Source organism: Petaurus breviceps, unplaced genomic scaffold, assembly GCF_028583685.1.
Source record: "Petaurus breviceps papuanus isolate PSGF00001 unplaced genomic scaffold, PetGlider_PUasm1.0 209, whole genome shotgun sequence".
In the NCBI taxonomy this organism is placed as follows: domain Eukaryota; kingdom Metazoa; phylum Chordata; class Mammalia; order Diprotodontia; family Petauridae; genus Petaurus; species Petaurus breviceps.
This window is the reverse complement of record NW_027185854.1, coordinates 484,760-504,023: the sequence shown is the minus strand read 5'-3', so window position 1 is coordinate 504,023 and position 19,264 is coordinate 484,760. Positions and strand designations below refer to the sequence as shown.

At 41.3% G+C, this 19,264-nt stretch overlaps 1 protein-coding gene across 1 annotated transcript in view; it reads left to right on the top strand.

The window, feature by feature from the left end:
• The window catches only part of LOC138165469 (bromodomain testis-specific protein-like), a 32,013-nt gene extending 13,344 nt beyond the window's left edge, over positions 1-18,669 (top strand). Inside the window, exons 12-19 of the mRNA XM_069093833.1 lie at positions 5,208-5,269; positions 8,156-8,276; positions 12,802-12,905; positions 13,908-14,010; positions 14,120-14,181; positions 15,664-15,854; positions 17,045-17,195; positions 18,601-18,669. Coding sequence (XP_068949934.1) covers positions 5,208-5,269; positions 8,156-8,276; positions 12,802-12,905; positions 13,908-14,010; positions 14,120-14,181; positions 15,664-15,854; positions 17,045-17,195; positions 18,601-18,669 — 863 coding nt within the window. The remainder of the gene's footprint in view (positions 1-5,207; positions 5,270-8,155; positions 8,277-12,801; positions 12,906-13,907; positions 14,011-14,119; positions 14,182-15,663; positions 15,855-17,044; positions 17,196-18,600) is intronic.
• The last annotated feature ends 595 nt before the right edge of the window (positions 18,670-19,264 follow it).

The following is a 19,264-nucleotide window of genomic DNA, read 5'->3' as shown; positions in this document are numbered from 1 at the left end:
GGGAGTTTTGGGGGGACCAGAGTTTGATAACCTCTGCAGTTGGCACCTAAGAGAGTCTAATACAAGACAAGGAATATGGAACATAAACTGACTTACTGTAGGTGGTAACATTCATAGAGTAACAGAAATAATCCACTGGGCCCCATCACCTTGATCAGTAAAGTCATGCTTTTACCTGAAGCCTTACACCAAGCCCTATCTCTAATCACAAGGTCAGTTCACATGGGAAAAATGGAGAAGAAAATTGACAATAATATATTCCCTCTTGAATAAACAACCAAAAATGAGGGTGTCAAGAAAGTTGTATTTAAGCCACTGTAATCAAGGGTATATAACCTGTAAGAAAACAGCTAGATCATGTGGGGTTTTTTTAAGTCCTACTTTTTATACCTGTAGGTGGTGATCCCTTTATCTTTTTAAGAAAGTAAGTAATGCTGCAACCACAAATATGGTCAAAGTTTTCATTTATCAGGAAAAGTAGTCTTATTTAGTCAAAGCTTAAAATGTATGTTTTTAAATCCCTTGCTCCATTTTTTTGAGGCTGACTTACTTTCAGAGCTGTGAGCTGAGAAATCAATTTTATGAAGCCCTCCACTTTTCTGTTTCCTAGTGACTAAAATATAAACTAGCTATGTCTGTTCTTTGAGAGTCTAGGACTTAGTTTTAATGGCTAATTACTTTTTTGTTCACGAATAGGTCCCTTGGAAGAGAAGGTTTCAATGACATTATACTCAATCCATTTCTAGATTTTGGAATATCCCTTATTTGGGAGCTTGGGGGCCAGGTAAGATAGGTGAACCGGAAGGCTATGGAGATCTAATTTGTGTACTTTTATGACCATGCCTGAATCCAGTTACAGAAAGCTTTTACTAAGTGTTTACTGTGTGCCAGCCACTCTTCTTAGCTCTGGGGGGTACAAGGGAAGACACAATCCCTGCCCTCAGAGGCAGTGAAGTACCCCCAAGATGTCGTGTGGGGAGGCCATATAAAAGTGGGGGCACTCCAGTCCAGTGGAGAGGGGATGGGACAAGGAGCCCAGGAAAGTGAGCAGGAGAGCCTGTTTGAGGCTTGGGGGAGCAGCACAGTGACAGATAAGGGCCCAAGGCAGAATGAGAAGGTGGAAGTTTGTGTGTGAGGAAGAACAAGGCAGCCGGGGGGCAGGGAGCAAAATGGAAGGGGGGCCGCTTTGTGAAAGGACTCTGCACGTGATCCTTGAGGGGCTAGGCAGCAGGGGAGCCATGCTTGGGCTAGGAGGGAGCAGGGAGACTTGCTGGTTCTGCCATTGCTGAGGAGTTGCGGTGTGAAGTGATTGAGGACAGAAAGGACCGTGGACAAGAGATGTCATAAAGGGAGAAACGAGATTTAGCAGCAGATTGGCTGAAGGGGCCAAGTGAAGGGCCACCTTCACTTGTGAGCCTGGGGGCCTGGGAAGAGGATGCTGGTACCGGGAAGTTAGGGGGTGAAGAGAAGGAGGTCTTGTTTAGAATGTGTTGAGTTTGAGACATTCTCTAGGCAGTTGGAGACTTGAGACTGCAAGTCTAAAAAGATAAGAGTTAGGACTGAGAATCATCTGTATAGAGGTGATGGTTGAATCCATGGGAGCCAAGGAGATCACCCACCAAGCAAGATAGGAAGGAGGGAGAAGAGGAAAGGGCCCAGGAGCCAGCCTTCGGAGACAGCCACTGGTATTAGGCATGACCTTGGAGAAAGACCCAGCAAAGAAGATGGATAAAAAGTAGTCTGGTAGGAGAGCAGTGTCACAAAAACAACCTAGAGAGGAAGGCGGGGGGGGTCACCTGTGTCACAGACTGCAGAGGTTAAGAAAATAAAGGCTTAAGAATTGGCTAGGGTCCTGTGTGCTTTGAAGGTTCCTTAGTTCTTAAAGTAAAACTCCATGTTGTAATATGTGGGTTTGTTTAGAATTTCACAGTACCTTTATCAGTCAAGAAATTTAAATATTAGCAGCTTTATCAGATGATTGGAGAGAAGCAGGTGACCATTCTGTCCATTCCAGCTCCTAGGACTGTTCTTCACTTGCCTTCCCGGGAGAACCCTTCCATTTGGGGATCGTTAGGCTTGTTTTGCCTTCACTTCTAGACTTTCCTTTCTGTATAGCTTCTGCAATAGGGGACAAGGCATAGAAAGTATGCCCACTTCCTTTTGAGACGGTTCCCACACTCCTGCCTCACCCACTTCTAAGCTTCTTTAGGCTAAACTTTTCTACATCTTCACATGAAAACGTCACCTTTGGCCTGCCTTTCTCTGCGTTTTCCTTCAAATGTGGTGGCCAGAAGGAATCACAGTCATCCGAATGAGTTCTGATGGGCTTAATCGGATGGTAATCGCTGTCATGTTAACCAAAGGTGGCATTTGGTTTTCTGTTTTTTCTTGGCATGTCACATTCTGCTCTTCAGTTCTTGAGTCATGGAGGTTGCATCTCAGGAAAACCCTCTGCTCTTTTTCCAGCAAAGGCACTGTCTAGCAGTCTCTGTTCTAGCTTCTCCTGGGAGCCCACGTCTGAAACATAGGAGTATTAAGTTTCATTTTAATGGATTTGAGTTCTAATCATCCATTAGTGAATTTGTCGATTCTCATCATCCAGCATTTTACTTTTCCCTCCCAGTCTTGTTAATTGCAGATTTGATAAGCGTAGCATTCTCTGTTTTTATTAGTCATTGATGAAATTTAGGCGGAGCAATGCTAAGCATAGTTTCCTAGGGCAGTCCCCTGAGAACTTGCCTCTAGAGACATATCAAGCTATTGATGACTTCTGCCTAAGCATTCAACCGGTTCCCAATCTTCCTCTTTATATGTTTTCCAGCGAACATCTTACATCTTTTACACAAGAAAGGCATTAGAGACTTCGGATGCTTTATTGCTTATACTGGTGTGTCCTGTGCCTTATGAATGGCAGCAGGCTGGTTCTTAGCTAACTATTTCCATTTCTATATTCATTAATCATCCTTTCTTAATAGATTCTGAAATGTTGCCAGAAATAAAAATGAAGGTTACTGTGCTCATTTACTCTGTCTCTGTTAGGAATCAGGACAGTGTTAGCCCTTCTTCAGTCCTGTAGTATTTCTTTCCAGTCTTTGATCACATTGGCCAGTTCTTTCAATCCTGAGAATACTGTTTGCCTGGACTAAGTGATGTGAGTTTGTCCCGACCAGCCCAGTTCTCTTTAATAAAATGTTCACATATTCTGTGTATCAGCTTCTTGTTGGACACTTTGTCCTATTCTTTCAGGTCTGAAGATATTTCTTCTCAACAGAAAAAAATCAATTGTACTAGACAAACCATCCCTGCCCTTTGATCTTGGGCCACTCAGCTCTGTCCTCCCATGAATGCCGCTTTGCTGGGTATTCCCCAAACATGCATTGGGAGCCCTTCCTCTTGACCATATTGCAGCAATATCAGTGGGGCATGTGAGCTGCCTGTTTACTCCCTGACACCTGACACCACCTCTCTTTTCAGCCTCAATTCTCCCCAGTTATACTACCTACGGTGTGCCTGGGCACTTTTGGGGGGGGATGGTTACACGTTGGCGCCTGCCAAGCCCTTTGATTTGTCTTTCCAGTGACAACCTACAACTTTTAATACCTTAGAAACTAGCATGTGACTACAGCACCAGAAGAACGTTGACTTTTAAGAGATGAGCCTTGGTGCCAACTAGAAGCTTGGGATTATTAAAAATTCTCTTGTGATGCCCCTGGGCAATTGTCCAAAGGCAGTCTGACCAGCTCATCACCACCTGTTTTATTCTGGACAGTTCATGGCCTGTCCACACTGTCCAGTATGGTGGAACAACTTTATAGATTAGATGTGTATTGTTGGGGTCAGAAGCAGTCTTCCTTTTGAACATTATAGCCACTGCTTAACATTTAATTTTATTTCTAAGAACTGTATCAGAATGCTGACTAAACAGTAGTCTTGTACAAGCATTTGGCTAAGGTCTTCCTTAGTTTAATCATTCATGGAGGGAATGGGGTGTATATTTATCACATACGCATTTATATCACGTGTGTGTATATAATAGGTATGTGTATATATAATATAGGTATGTGTATATATGTGTGTGTGTGGAGGGAGAGAAATAGACACATATGTGGTCAGATTAATCTTTTCTCTTTTAAGTTAAAGTCAAGTAGGATTTTCTCCTGTAATTGGGCAGACTAATATACCAAACTCCTGATTAATCAATACTATTAGTCGAGTAGCATTTAGATAACATTAAAAGAACTTGAAATTCTTTTGTCAACTGCAACATAATTTTGTCATGTGGCGATTTTAACAACATCTAGCATCGAACATTTTAGGAGAGGGAAGGACAGTAACACATTCAGTGGAAAATGATGTCCTTTCAAGAGGCAGAAGGTAATTATTGAAATTAAGATGGTTAAGCTAGACGATAAGAACCAGACTTAGCCACCATGGAGGCTCTGGAACAGTCGGACCAAGGCGAGCACTTTAGGTCCCCTGGATGGTGGATGTGTGTGTGTCTGAGAGAGAGAGATGGGGAAGGCAGGGACTCCACACGTACTGGAGGAGGTCTCCGTAAACTGCTCGCTTGAGGTCAAGAGCCGTCCTAGCCTGGCTTCTTCCTGAGCCACATCACAGCTGTGCTGTTCCCGGCAGGGCATCGAGGGGCGACCCAGTCATTTGTAAGGGGTTCCTCTAGAGTGGCTTTATAGGCTGGAGATTTCATCCTCAATCTTAGAAGAGTAGCCTTGCCACAGAGATCAAGTTCTCTTTCTGTATTTTTCACTAAGTTGACGGACCTCTATCCCTCCCTTAGAGGGCCAGAGTGGTACAGGGTGGGGGGAAAGGCTGCCATTGAAGTCGGTGGGCCGGAGCTGCTGTCCCAGCTCTTAGGTTGCAGCCTCAGGGTCTTGATGCAGATCACTGCATGATTCTGGGCATCACTTTCTTCATGTGTGACTGTAATCAGATGGGGCAAGTGGTTTAACCGGAAAGGAGTGTTTCAGCTTTTTTTTTTCCTAATAGCTAGAAATTTTTGACCAGTGGGCATAGAAAATGCTATATAAAAGTCTCTTAAATCAGGTGGTGTCTTAAGTTACCTTCAAATCAGTCTTCAGTAATCCTGTTTACATTAATACAAGTTATGAGATAATAGAATAACTTGAAATAAAATGCCATGGCCCTCTAAACTCATAAATACTGAGAAACGAATTTATGTACGTTTGCAGAAACATCACCTGTGTTAACTGGGATCAGAGAGAGACATTCCTCTTCCAGAGGAAAAATGAAGGTAAGTGGATTCTAAAGTAATTCGGTTTTTCAAGAATGTGGGAATGTTAACCTGTCTTAATACTGAAAGTGTGGTATGAAGTCTCTGCTCTGTGCCAAATTAAAAACCTAGGGAACTCAAGGCCATGTTCTTGCATGGTGCCTTCCCTAACCACCTGGGACTGCAGCAGATCCAGTAAGAGTTTGGGGTAGCAGGAAAAGCACCGTATTGGAGTCAGGCAGTCCTGGGATCGAATCTCACCTCAAGGTGCTTTACTGTGTGACTTGGAGCTGAGTCGTTAATCTCAGCCTGTTTCTTCATCTGCAAAATGGGGGTGGTAATTACAATTCTGATGTGGTTGTCAAGAGAATCAAATAATATAAATATTTGTTGTTCAGTCACATCCAACTCTTCATAACCTCATTTGGGGGTTTCTTGGCAAAGATACTGGAGCGGTTTGTCATTTCCTTCTCCAGCTCATTTTACAGATAAGGAAACTGAGGCAAACAAGGATCAGTGACTTGCCCAGAGTCATTCTGCCAGTAAGTGTGTGAGGCCAGATTTGAATTCAAGTGGATTCATTCAGACCCAGCATTCTGTGCACTGTGGCACCACCCAGCTGCCTCCCAGTGTAAATAAAGGGCTACACAAATCTGGAAGTACTAAATAAATAGGGGCTTTTATCATCATCATCACCATTTTCAAATTTTGAATTTACCAACTAATGTTGGCTTGAGGGTTCACAGTATAGTAAACGGTACTGTTGAGATGGATGTCATAACATAAATGAGTTCAGAATTGGGAAATGTAAACATCAAAAATAAAGGGGGCTATGTGGGACATAAGCGTTGTATGTTCTTGTCCATGGTTCAGAAGCAAGCCCCTGTAGGAGGTATTAGTTACAGAATGTTGATTTTTACCTAAGAGGTTTCAAGTGTATGCTTAATTTCATTGGTGTTTAATGTTAATTTATATAAACAGTTGCTGGTGGTAAAAGTTTATGAGAATAGGGGGGTAGAATAAGCTTTGCAATATATTACAAGAGTTTTGTTGTAATCCCCAAATGTAAAGAATTTTTTTTAAAAAGCTATCTTTATGAAAATGACACCGTTGCAGAATCTGTTATTATTGGAAGGATAATGGTATTGTCTTGTATCGTCTTTAGTAACAGGGAAGTTGAGAAGAGGGATAGGGTAGATTTAAGTAAAAAGATGAGTTCTGATTATGCCTTACTGAGTTTGGGATGTCTATGAGGCAACCAATTTGAAATGCCCTAAAGGCCATCTGTGATGTGGACCTAGTGTTACAGAGAGAGGGTTGCATGTCTAAGTCTGGTCATCATCCTAGAGATGATAAAGAACCCAGGGAGCTGATGAGATCACCAAGTAAGAGATTAGAGAGAGCCTCGAGAGATGTCTGCATTTAGGGAAGGTGGCAAGAATGAAGATCCAGGAGCCTGAGAAGGGGCTCGGTGAGGCAGGAGGTGAACCAGAAGTAGACCACACTCCAAAGCAGAGAGGGGTACCTGGGAGAGTGGTCAGTAGTGTCCAAGGTGTAGAAGGGTCAAGAAGGATGAGGACTGAGAAGAGGCCATGGGATGATGGAGGGGGTTGGTAAGCTCTAGGGGGGATTTTTAAAGCATTGGCAAAGACTTGGTTGTGTTTGTAGACGATAAGGAAAGAACCATTCGGCAAGGTGAGATTGAAAGTAGGAGCTAGAAGATGGTTGATGCTGAGGGCAGTCTGCTAGTGAGGGTGGTAGGGATTGGGATCCAAGAGTGAAGAGAGTTTGGCCTGGGGGGAGGACAAGGACCACCTCTCCAGAGACCTGGAGTAGAAGAGGAGAGGAGAGGCTTGAGAAGAGGATGGTGAAAGTCACTGAGGTGAGTGGGCTAGAGGATCAGTTGGGAATAGGATTGCTTTGCTGCAGTGAGGGCCCAGTTCTTAGGTAACCTGATTGCATAGTGGACCCAGTTAGCAAAGTCTCCTGCTTTCCTTCAGCTCCTTTAAGCATCATGTGCTACAAGGAGCAGAGATGTAGGTGGGAATAGTGCTGAGTCGTAGTTTGGCAAAGAACCAGCAGGTAGAAGACATGGCAACAAAGGGATTGGGTAGAAGAGAGGAGAATGTGGGTAAGGGTGAACTGGCTCACTGAGGGCTCAAGATGGGGAAGAGAGTGGAGCTGGAAGACCAGTAATAAAATCACTTGGAAAAGTACCGTTCCTTATGGAATATAATCACATATAAGTGTGTGGGTATGTATTTTTTTTTTAATTAGAAGATTTATCTCCAAAAGTGTTCACCTTTGCAAAGAGATCCCTGAAATGAGATATGTTTTCTCCAGTGAAGCTTCCATGGCTCAAAACTTCTCTGGCATTTTATCTTTAAAGTCTATGATATATCTTTTAGTTATTCTCAGTGAAAGAATCATCTTATTTTAAAAATATCCAGAGTTAAGCCTCCTGAATAATGTGGATAATCAAGCTGGACAATACTTTTTGTTGTCCTAAGCAGTGAAATTGGCCAGGGGGAGGAGAGGGTTTATGTGTGGAACTTTAGCCACCTTGAAAGGCATTCCTTCAAATAAGTTCCTGATATTCCTTAGGAACATAAAGGATTCATTTGAATATATACATTCTGGCTTATTTGTTAATGAGTATATTGTGTCAATGTAATTTTTTTAGAAGCAATACCAAAGATTAATATTTATGATGGAATTTGTATGTGAATGTATGTTCTATACTATGTATATGTGCTTTTACATATATATCTATTTATAATAGATTTGATTATTGCTTGTAGTATCTTATGAGAAGAAAACTTATAGTGTTTAATTGTTTAAATTGTTCTTTAGCAAATAATTTTCTCTGCGAAGGGATTTTATTCTAACACTGTTACTGGTTTTCAGACCTTGTCTTTCTGTAGGACATCTAATCAAGATTTGTTAGCTCTTAAGAATCACCAAGGATCTCAACAGTTACAGACTTTACAAAGCCTTCCAGCAGCACAAATTAGCATATCTCTCTCAAGTAAGAATTTTAATAGTAAAATGTCATTTGAGAAATTGTGAATACTATATATATAGATTAAATTATGGTGCAATAATGTTATCAACAAAGCTTTATTCATTGGGTTTTTTGGTTTTGTTAACTTCTTTGATTTTTTTTTTCTATTTTGATATTTAATTTGGGGGACTTTAATTTATAATTTTAGTAGCATATTTAACTTGTTGCTCTTTTTTTTTGCCTTTTGGAGGGCAATTGGGGTTAAGTAACTTGCCCAAGGTTACACGGCCTGGTTTTTTTGTGTGTTAAGTGTCTGAGGTCGAATCCGAACTCAGGTCCTCCTTACTCTAAGGCTGGCACTTTACTCACTGCGCCACCTAGCTGCCCCTGTTCTTCTCTCTCTTTTTTTTTTTTTTTTTTTTTTTAGCACTGATGAAAGTAATTCGAGATACAAATTTTCCTTTAATAGTACCTCTTCTGCATTTCAAAAATGTTGGTATATGTCTCATTGTTGTCATTTTCATACTGAAATTGGTTCTTTGATTTGTTCTTTAACCTATCAGTTCTTTAACATTAAGTTTTAGGTGACCCAGTGGATAAAGAATCCTGGGCCTGAATTCAAGAAGACTGTTCTTCATGAGTTCAAGTCTGGCCTAAGAGACTTAACTAGCTATGTGACCTTGGGCAAATCACTTAACCCTGTTTGCCTCAGTTCCTCATCAGTAAAATAAGCTGGAGGGGCGGCTAGGTGGCGCAGTGAATAGAGCACCAACCTTGTAGTCAGGAGGACCTGAGTTCAAATCTGGCCTCAGACGCTTGACAAGCTAGCCATGTGACCATGGGCAAGTCACTTAACCCCAACTGGCCCTTTCTCCCCCTCCAAAAAGCAAAAAAAAAAAAGACCTGGAAAAGGAAATGGCAAACCAGTATCTACTAAGGAAACCCCAAATGAGGTCATGAAGAGTAAGACACGAATGATTAAACAGGGATTTCATATCCAATTGATTGTACTCTATAAAAGATTTATTTAACATTTTTAACTTTTATGCTTTTGTGAGGTTTTATGCCCTTGCTATATGGACCATTTTTGTGCAGGTGCCCATGTACAGCTTAGAAATATGCATATTCTTTTTTATTCTTAACCAGTATTCTCCAGAGGTCTATCATATCTAATTTATTCTGAAGTTGTATTGAAGTTATTAATTTCTCCTTTGTTTTTGTTGTTGCATTTATGTAGGTCTGAGAGGGGTAAAGAGGTACCTTACTTTGATAGTTTTATTGTCTGTCCCTGTAACCTCGTTTAATTTTTCCTCTAAGAATTTTTTTAGATGCTCTGTTATTCTATACATATATGTTTAGTACTGAGATTAATTCATTCTATATGGTATCTTGATGCAAAAAATACATACGGTATGTTTATCTTTTTAAATTAGGTTTGGGTTTGGTGTTACTCTGAAGTCATTATTGCTGTCCTTGCCTTTTTGCTTTTGGTTGAAACATGATAGATTCTACTCCAGCCCTTTATTTTAACTGTGTGCATCTGGGTTTTTCTTGATCAAAATAAACAAAAGAATTGTAAGTTTCTACTTTGTAATTCATTCAACTACTTTGCATTTTATAGGCAAATGCATTACATTCAGATTCACATTCCCTTATATTTTTCCCCTTTTTTGTCTAAAGAAGAGTGTAGTTAGCTCATCCCAGTGCTCTAGGTTTTATGTAATATGCTAATGTTCCTCTGCCCCTCCCTTTCCTCCACTAGAGACAAATAACAAGTTCTTGTCCTTTTTCTTTTAAGCCATTCAAAATCTACCTTCCATAGTTTTGCTTAAGGCCCTTTCCCCACCTGAGTCTACCTTCCCCCTTATTTTCACTTTTTCCTTCTCTTTCTTTCCTAATTCCCTCTGTGTTACTTTGGGTTACTTTGAATTACTTCCCTTTGAAATGTATACTTTACCCAATTATATATTTGTGTGATAGATCACATTAAGACATAATAGAACCACTCCAAGACCTGTCTGAATTGACTCTTTTATGATCTCTGATGTTGATATGGTTTAGAGTGGACACAAGTATCATCTCCCCATATTGGAATGTAAACCGTTTATCCCTTAGGATTGCTTACTTATGTTTGCCTTTTTGTGGGGTTTTTTTGAGACCTGTGTTTGTTTGCATTTCAAAGTTTTTACTTAGCTCTGATTTTTTCCTCAGGAGTGCTTGTAAGTCCTTTTTCATTAAGAGTTCTACTTTTTTCATGTGGGATTATACTCAGTTCTGCTGGGTAAGCTATTCTTGGCTGTAAGCACATCTCCTTTGCCTTCAGGACCATGAGATTCCAAGTTTTCCACTCTGTTATTGTGATGGCCGCTAAATCATGAGTGATTCTGACTGAGGCTCCTCAGTACTTGAATGTTTTCTTTCTGGCTGCTTGCAATATCGTTTTTTTGATCTGGAAGCTCTGAATTTTTGGCTGTGATGTTCCTGGGAGTTTTAATTTGGAGGTTTCTTTTACGGAGTGACTGGGGGATCCTCTTTATTACTGCTTTAGCCTGTGGTTCTAAAAGATAACCGGGTGTTTACTTTGATGATGTGTTGGCTCTTTATTTTGGCTATGATGTTCAGGCAGTCTGGTGATTCTTAGATTTTTGTCCTCAACCTTTTTTCTAGATTGTTTTCATTATGAAATAACTTACATTTTCTTTGTGTTTTTTCCAGTCTTTTGATTTTGTTTTTATATTTCTTGTTACCGCATGGAGTCATTGTCTTCTGTTTAGTCCATTCTAATCTTCAAGGAGTTTGTTTCTTGGGTAATGTCATACCTTGTTCCAAGCAGTTAACTTCCCTTTCCACTTCTTTCTTTCTCTCATTTCTTTCCCCATATTTTTAGCTCTTTTTAAAAACTTGTTTTATCTCTTCTCATTGATCTTGTGCCCAAACTGTTTCTTTTTGAAGCTTTGCTTGTAAATATTTTGGAGTCAATCTCTTTGGGGTTTGTCTTGAATGTTCCTTGTCACCTAAATAGCTTTTTACGATAAGGATCTTTTTATTGTTGTTGGCTAACTTTTACTAGGACCTGGCTCTGTACTTGGGAAGGGAGTGTATGTAGGGGCTATTTCTGTTGCTGTTTTCTTGAGGTGTTGAGTGTTGTGTTTTCTGATCCCAGGGAAGACATTATCTGGGGACCTGCAAGCTTTTGCAATCCCAGAGTAGACTAGGGCAAAGTCATATTGTTCCAGGGCTGTCCCTCCTCACCCTTATGTCTGTAAGTTCCAGGGCTGGGTTTGGGTCTAAGCAGTGGGCCTGTCCTGTTTGGAGTTCGATTAGACTGCTACCGGCTTCCACCCCTCTGTCATCTGGGCAGCTCTATTGGGTCAGAGGAGCAGAATTGCTGGCACCTTTTGGTCTAGGATTCCTGCCCTGGCTTTCCTGTTGCAGGCATCAGACTGGGTGGGAGCCTGGGACCAGCTAGGACCCCCTGCTCCTGGGGTCGGCCACACAACTGCTTGTGTTTGGACTTGTTCTAGCTCATGGACCTGTCAGCCCTCCTCCTCTGGGATACCATGCCCAGATCAGATCTCCTGCTGCCCTGGATCTGTGACCTGGAGCAGAGCAGGTGACATGCCAGCTACCGCCTGGTGCCTGGTCTGCACCTACACGAGGGGAGGCCTTTCCCTCTTCTGTCGTATTTCTGGCAGTGCCCTCCTGGTCAGATGCAGTCTCCACAGCCAGTGACTTCTCTGTATGAGCATTGATCTGGCACATTTTCTATGTCTTTGTGGGTGAATTACATTAGAGGAGCCAGGGCTGACTAGCTTTCTGGTACTCTCCCCTTGAGTGGATTTGTCTTTAGGGAGAGAAGACTTGGGAAATCTAGCAGAGCTATGGTCGCATGTTTAGTGAGTAGGAGAATCTGTCTTTTTTAATCCCTAGGTGAGGGTAGAGCAAGGACCACAGGTCAAATTTGAAAAAGCATCTAATTTTAGGGGTGATAAAAACAATTTGAACTCGTCAGAAATGGAATATGCTGCCACAGAAAGCAAGGGCTCCTCCTGTTCTGCAGTTGACAAAAAACAAAAGAAAACTCTTACAACTGACACAGGCAAGCAAAGCAAACAGCCCCATGTACAAGAACGTGTCTCATTGTGAATGTTGAGCCCATCGGCTCAGTGTTATGTGCTTCATGGGTTATGTGCTTCCTAGTGCATTCATTGATAAGTGTTCTAAAGTCTTTGAGTTGTTTTTGTTTATTATAACATGTACATTGTTGTTATCATTGAATTTAGGTTGACCAGTAATTATCTTGCATATATAATGACACTGTTGCTATGGAACCAATTTCCTCCTTGCGACATTAGACAAAACAAAGTTGTATTTAGAACTAATTGAGGAGGCTAGGTAAAGAATGTCAGTATGCTTTTCTTTGTTTTAAGTATGGCAAATAAGGTACTTGTGCTGGTTACTTAAACTTAAATCGAGTATGAACCCGTACAAATGAAGGAAAAAGTCTTTTATTCCTATATGTGGTACTGACATTATTCTCAATTTTTAGGTCTTCCTGAAATTGTGTCCCCAGTAGGTGTTACTTCTCTGCTGCAAAGTGCCCCGAACATCCTCACTTTTGAGCCCATCAACCCCATTCTCATAGTTTCAAAGGTAACTCTTCACTGTACAAAACAGGACTTGGAATATAAAATACTGGATCTAGCGTCTGTTTAATGCATTTTGTCAGATTGGTCTTTGAGTTGGCTTTGAATGTACCAGGAAGGTCTGTTAGAAACAGGATTTGGTCTCAGACTCCTTTTGCAATGAGTAATTGTTTCTAGTTTCCACATCAGCTCCCTTTAGAATCATGAGTTCTCTTTCTAAGTACTATTTTTCAGAAAGACAGTGGGGTCTGATGGGAAGCACCCTGAGGGAGTCCCAGGGCCAGGCTTCTAGGCCCGCTGGGTGGCCCTTGGCCAGGTGTGTTGCCTCACCTGCAAAGGGGTAGCCGGGGAGCTGATTTCTAAGACTGCTCTACTTTTTTCTCTTCAGAAAATTAACAAGTAGGTTTTTTGTTCTCAAATTTTAACAGGTGACTTTTTAGAAAAAGATAACACTCCATGGTAAGATCACAGATTTGAACAGAAGCCTTCACCTTCAAGGTTATTTAGTCCAGACACCTACTCTCCTTTCTTTGTATTTGGAGCCCAGGCTTTTATAAAGGGACTTACTTGCCCAAGGCCGCATAGCTTTTAAATTCAAGGCCCACTCTTGTTTTATTTCATCCATAATTTATCGTCCTCATTTTTGAAATTATAACAAAAGTATTTGGTATATCTGTGTACTTACTAACTTTAGCTGGCTGCTGGTAGAGTGTGATCAGTCATATTCTTTGGTTCCATTTAATGTAATTGATGTTAAATTTGAGATTAGATCTGAACATAATATTAGATCTGAAATTAAGACAGTAAAAAAGCATTTGCCAGGAGAGACTGGCGTCATACAGCCACAATTTCCTTTTCATACTTAGGGTGGTTGTTTTTTTTTTAATCTTGGAATAATAAAAGTGATTTGAGAAGCCAGGTTGTGACTAAGAGTTTCACAATCTACCATGATTCCGTTGGTCGATTCAGAACAACACTAAACTACCTTGGGTTGTGTTTTTTTCCCTAGAATACTTCATTTAGTGGTGACAGAAAAGATGAGGCTGTGTCTGTAGCAAATACTGGAAAATCATCCCCTCTCCTAAATACAATGTGGGAAGAAAATGTGGAAAGTGAGTGTGAATGGCTGTGATTTGAGCCTAGGTCTCTGAATTCCAAATGAAGTATTTGTTGTCCTGTGCCCCAATGTTCAAATCTTTGAAACATACACTTGTGTTGTAGGGGAGTGTACCAGCTTCAGCATGGATGTGTTAGAGCCTGAACTTCACTCTCCTCTTAAGAAGGTGAGAGTCTTTATTTCTGTTTGGGGGGAAGTATATATAGTGACTACATATTAAATGTACAGTGGATAATGAAGTTGGCTTTAAGATCTTCCTACAGATGTTTTCTGTTAAATCATGTGTGTATGTTCAACCTCAAACCTCTTAACTGTTTGAAATACCTTTAACAGACCTCATGCATTTCAAATGTTAGCTGTTTTTTCTAAATTTGCCCATCAGCGATGCTGGATTTGGATTCTACCATAATGTAGCTTTTGTGTGTGAAATGCGTTTCATGAAACATGAATGTAAAGGTAGCATTTGTATATTAAATCCTATTTTTCCCCACTATTTTGCATTAACATTTCTCAACACTTAATCCTACTATTTTCTTCAAAAACATAGCCTCTTGATACATTTGATTCTTCCATTTAACCTTATCCCTGAAGTTATTTTCTTCAGGCAATGCTGTTGTTACCTGAACTTGACCTAAAGGGAGGTGTCCTAGGGCTAAGAGTTGTAAAGTTCTCCCAGCTCCTCTTTTCACAGGTGAGGTTAAGTGACTTGCCCAGAGTTACAAAGAGAGAGCAGCAGCAGAATTCAAACCCAGTTCCCTCTCCAATGCTGGTTTCACCATACTTTGTTATGTAACCTCACTTTATGCTACCAAATGATCTGTGCTTAGAATGATTTTTTATAACAATGAGGCAGTGTTCCTCAGATAGTTGTTGGGATGTTAATTGACCTTTTATAGGCCTTTCTGTACTTCTTATTTGACCTGCCACAGCAAGAGTAATTTGATTGAGTTACTCTGAACAATGGAATCCAACTAAGACTAGTTTCTTACTAGTCTTAGTGAATTTAATCCTTACTAGTCTTAATGAATTTAATCCTGACCAACACTGGTCCTGGTTTAGATCCTGCCTCTGACCCGTTGGCCAGAGCCTCAGGCAAGGAGGTTGTGATCCATATTGCCTGGGGGTGTTTCCTCCTTGGGGCTCCTGGTATCAAGAAATGGTTTGTGTCTGGTCTAAACCTTTCTCTCCTATTCCCATCCACTTCACCCACACCCACAAACAAAACCCCTACAAGGGTATATTAGAAGTTTTTTAAAATAAATTCTTCTCTTAATCTACTGCTTAATTCTTGTAATAAAAACTCTCCCTGACCTAGTGAAAACGGTTACAAATAGGAAATGTGTAAATATTTGTCCTTAACATCACTGATTACAGAGAAGTGGAGTTTGGTGGGCCTTTTTTTTTTTTCAGCAGCAGCCGGAGAGGTTTTTTTCCTTTATTATTGATGGGGAGTGTTCTTTTTTGTTGTAAGAACTTTCATTTCTTTTGAGGATGGTATCTGTTAAGTGGATAGTGTTTGTAAATGTTTCTGTTGATGGTACATCTAGGCTGTCTGGCCCTTGTCTTATTAAGATATTGAATGGGAAGATTTTTTCCCCACAGTTAATGCCTTTCTTTTCTTGGGTGCGCTAACAAATATTTCTTTTAGGATATAAAGATCAGGAACACGGACTGTTGGACAAATTTAAGCAAAACAGTCACAACTTCAGAGCTACCAAAATCGTCTGATGATCTCTTCAGGCAGTTCAGAAAAGCAGCTATAGAGCAGGAAGTGAAGACCCAAACACAGGAGCTGGGTCAGAAGCCGGAGGAGGCAAACAACAAGCCCGACCAGCCACGGTGAGATCCTAAGAGAGGGAGGGCACTGGCTCTGTACTTCAGCCTCTTAGTTCACATTAAGAGTTTGCATAGATATCTCCTATTTTAATCCCATAAGTGCTCTTACAGAGTAGCAATAACTTGGAATGGATAAGATGTCTTTCTCAGTTGAACCTGAATTGCCTACTACATCCAAGGCAAGGCAGCTAGGTGACTCCATTGTACATGGAGTGTGCAGCCTGGAGTCAGGAAGGACCTGAGTTCAAATCTGACCTCAGATACTTAGTAGCTATGTGACCCTGGGTAAGTCACTTCACCCTGTTTGCCTCAGTTTCCTCATCTGTAAAATGAGCTGGAGAAGGAAAGGGCAAACCGCTCTAGTATCTCTGCTAAGAAAACCCCTAATGGGCTCACCAAGAGTCAGACACGACTGAACGAGTATGCATGGCCTTTGCACAGCTAGGAGCTGATGATAGAAGGTAGTCCATCAAAGCCTCCACTGTCACAAAGCAGAGATGTGCATGGGGAATCGAAGATGGCTCTGCATGAGGAAACTGATGATGAGAGCAGCCTCCAAGTTCAATCTTAAGGAAGTCAGGGGCCTATGCCAAGGCCGAATGGGGCTTGAATTAATAATAGCACATGGGCCAATTTGTGGCAGTGATTCGCAGGCACACAGACTGACCTCAGAATTTTCAGTAACTCCTGTGTAGCCCTCTGTAGACCTGCCTCTGACCTGGCCTTTCTCATTTGGAATCAGTAGACTTGGGTGGAGCCAAGAGAGCCCCACTTTTGTATAAAGCATTATTCTCCCCTTGTATCCACTTTGTCAGTATGAATCATGTAAGCTCTGCAGTGATGGATGTAATGTCAACACTTCAATTTGCTGTTAGGATGACCCATGAATCTTATTCGGGGACTGTCTTTCCATGTGCTTCCGTTCCCAAGCTCTCTGTTATGTCCATAGAGCTTTTTCTGCAGAACAGAATACAGTGGAGCTGTGTGCACACACGCACCCCCACAAAGCTTAACCTTTTTTTTTTTTTACAGAAGTTGCTGTGATTTTAGTGTTGTTTTCAAAATAATACCCTATATCTTAAAGTAAAACAGCCTAGTAGATCTTTTATAGGCTTTAAAAATATTAGCCAGGTAATAAAGCCCCTGCATAGATTTTACTATTTTCTGATGAAACAAAAATGTGATTTTTAAAGGGACGTTGACAAGAGTGCAAATAAAATTCAAGATGAGTGTCATACTGAAATACCAAAAACACATCAAGTGCCACTGGAAGTTCCAGAAGATCGTATTGAAGATCGTAACTTGGCAAGAAAGCAAGAGCAGGAGAGAAGAAGAAGGGAAGCCGTAAGTAAAGCTTGGGTTTATTCATTCATTCCAGCCCATGTGGACTGTGCCACAAAACTTGCAGCATCCCCTGAGATAAAGGCAGGAGGCCCCAGGGCTCACCTTGGGCCGCAGTTTCCTCAGGTTCAGGCCAAGGTTACACTCTGTATTCTCTGCCTCACCTGGCTCCCACTTTTCTTTCTGTGTGAGAGTGGCTGAGCTTATTCTTATGTGTATGGAAATGTGCTCACCCATGGCTGCCTTCCCAGGCAGAACCAGCAACGCTTTGTTCTCTTCTGTCCGTTTTCTCCTTTGTTTTTCCCCTGGTTTCATTTCTGGCAAAACAAGATTTTGGTGCCTTTGCATGTCAGCTGCTTGGTCATTTGACCAAGGACTCTCAGGAATTGTGCCAACGTAGCCAAGTTAAAGCAGGACAGATGGTCCACAGAGAGGTTCTGGGCCCCCTCCTCGCCACCACTGCTGTCTGCACAGGGTGGGGACTAGTGAGCTTTCTGTTGGTTTCATCAGTTACCTCAGCAAATTGCAGTATAATGACGTGACAGTTAGCCGAGGCATCCAGAACATTTAGAGAGGACATGTGAGCCTTCACACGCAGGGGTTTGACCTTGGGGAAGCATTGGGTGACCCTTGAAAAGGAACATTTTGGGGCTGAGTCTCCAGAAGGGGGGGGAATGGGAGAAGTTCAGGAGCCCCTGGCCTAGCCAGAGCATGTGCCCTGCTCGGGGCAGCTCCGTCCTCTCTGCTGAGGAGGAAGGCAGCCTTATTCCTGCCTGGTTGCTCTCTTTTCTTTATTCCTTTTCTAGCCTTTTTTTTTTTTTCCTTAAAACAAAGCAGCTTCATTAGTAGTCACTTCCAGCCAGTGAGAGGGCAAGTTTGCTTGTGGTCCCAGTGTCCATTAGCTGTTTTCTTGACTATTTAGAGACCATTGAAGTTGTTCTTCTGGGTTTTTGGGTGGATGGATGTTTTCAGACTTGAAGGTCTGGTGCTCTTTCAGATGTTTGGAAGTCTTACCTCTGCATCACTTAGGGGATGTTTTCATAACCTCATATATAGAACAGTCGTACAGGACAGTGCTCCCTACCACCTGCACGAGTCTCAACTCAACGAGGAATCTTGATTTATCAGATGCTTTCTTAGAATGTCTTCTTAGCAGAACAAGCCCCTGATCTTTATAAAACCCACTTGTATTAAAATTAATAGTGCTTTCTTCCTATGTGCAAAGGGGGGTAAAGATTCAATCCAGTGTCTGAGCTGCTCAGACAATCAAGGTTGCAGTCACAAGCTGCTTCTGGTAAAATGGAGAAGACTGAAGTTTTATCAGGCCCTGAATGGGCCTAGGTTTTCTTGTGCCACAAGGATGTTTCCATCTTAGTTCTCAGTATCTGTTCTGTTTCTCTTTCCTCAGATGACCAGCACCATTGATATGAATCTGCAAAGTGACATCATGATGATCTTTGAAGAAAACTTTGATTGAGTTTGACACTGAATTAATTAGTCATTGGTTGGTCCATTTGATTAAGCCCTGGGCCTGAAGGGAGGGAGCCAACTTTAACATTAAAGCCCATGCCGGGAGTGAAAGCAGGTCTTTTACACCCCAGTTATCAGTTACATTGGGTTCTGATTCAGGATGACTATGAATATTTTTTAACTCTTTTCTTTAACATCTGGTTTCTTTTATATTCCTGGTATTTTTATATGAGTGATATTTACAAGGAATTTCATGATTTTGTAATCCTGATTGTCTAATTAAGGGTGCTTACTGAGTCTGGGGAAGTATCAGGAAGCCTCTATAGGAATATTCCAGAACAATTTAAAAGACTTTGAACCCTCAAGTTTCTGTCTAGTTTTTACCTTTTTTTTTTTTTTAATCAAGCATTTGCCTTTGAGAATGAGCACTCAACCTTAACAAAGGATTCGGTCTGTGGGTTCCTGTAAGGCATTCTCCTAAATTGGGGGGGGGCCCCATGTGACGTTCTAGATCCTTGAATGCAGCCTCCTGACCGAGTTCAGCTTTTACTGAACAGATGTTTTTATTAAGGGAATTTGTTCTGTAAGGTTTGATGCCTCGG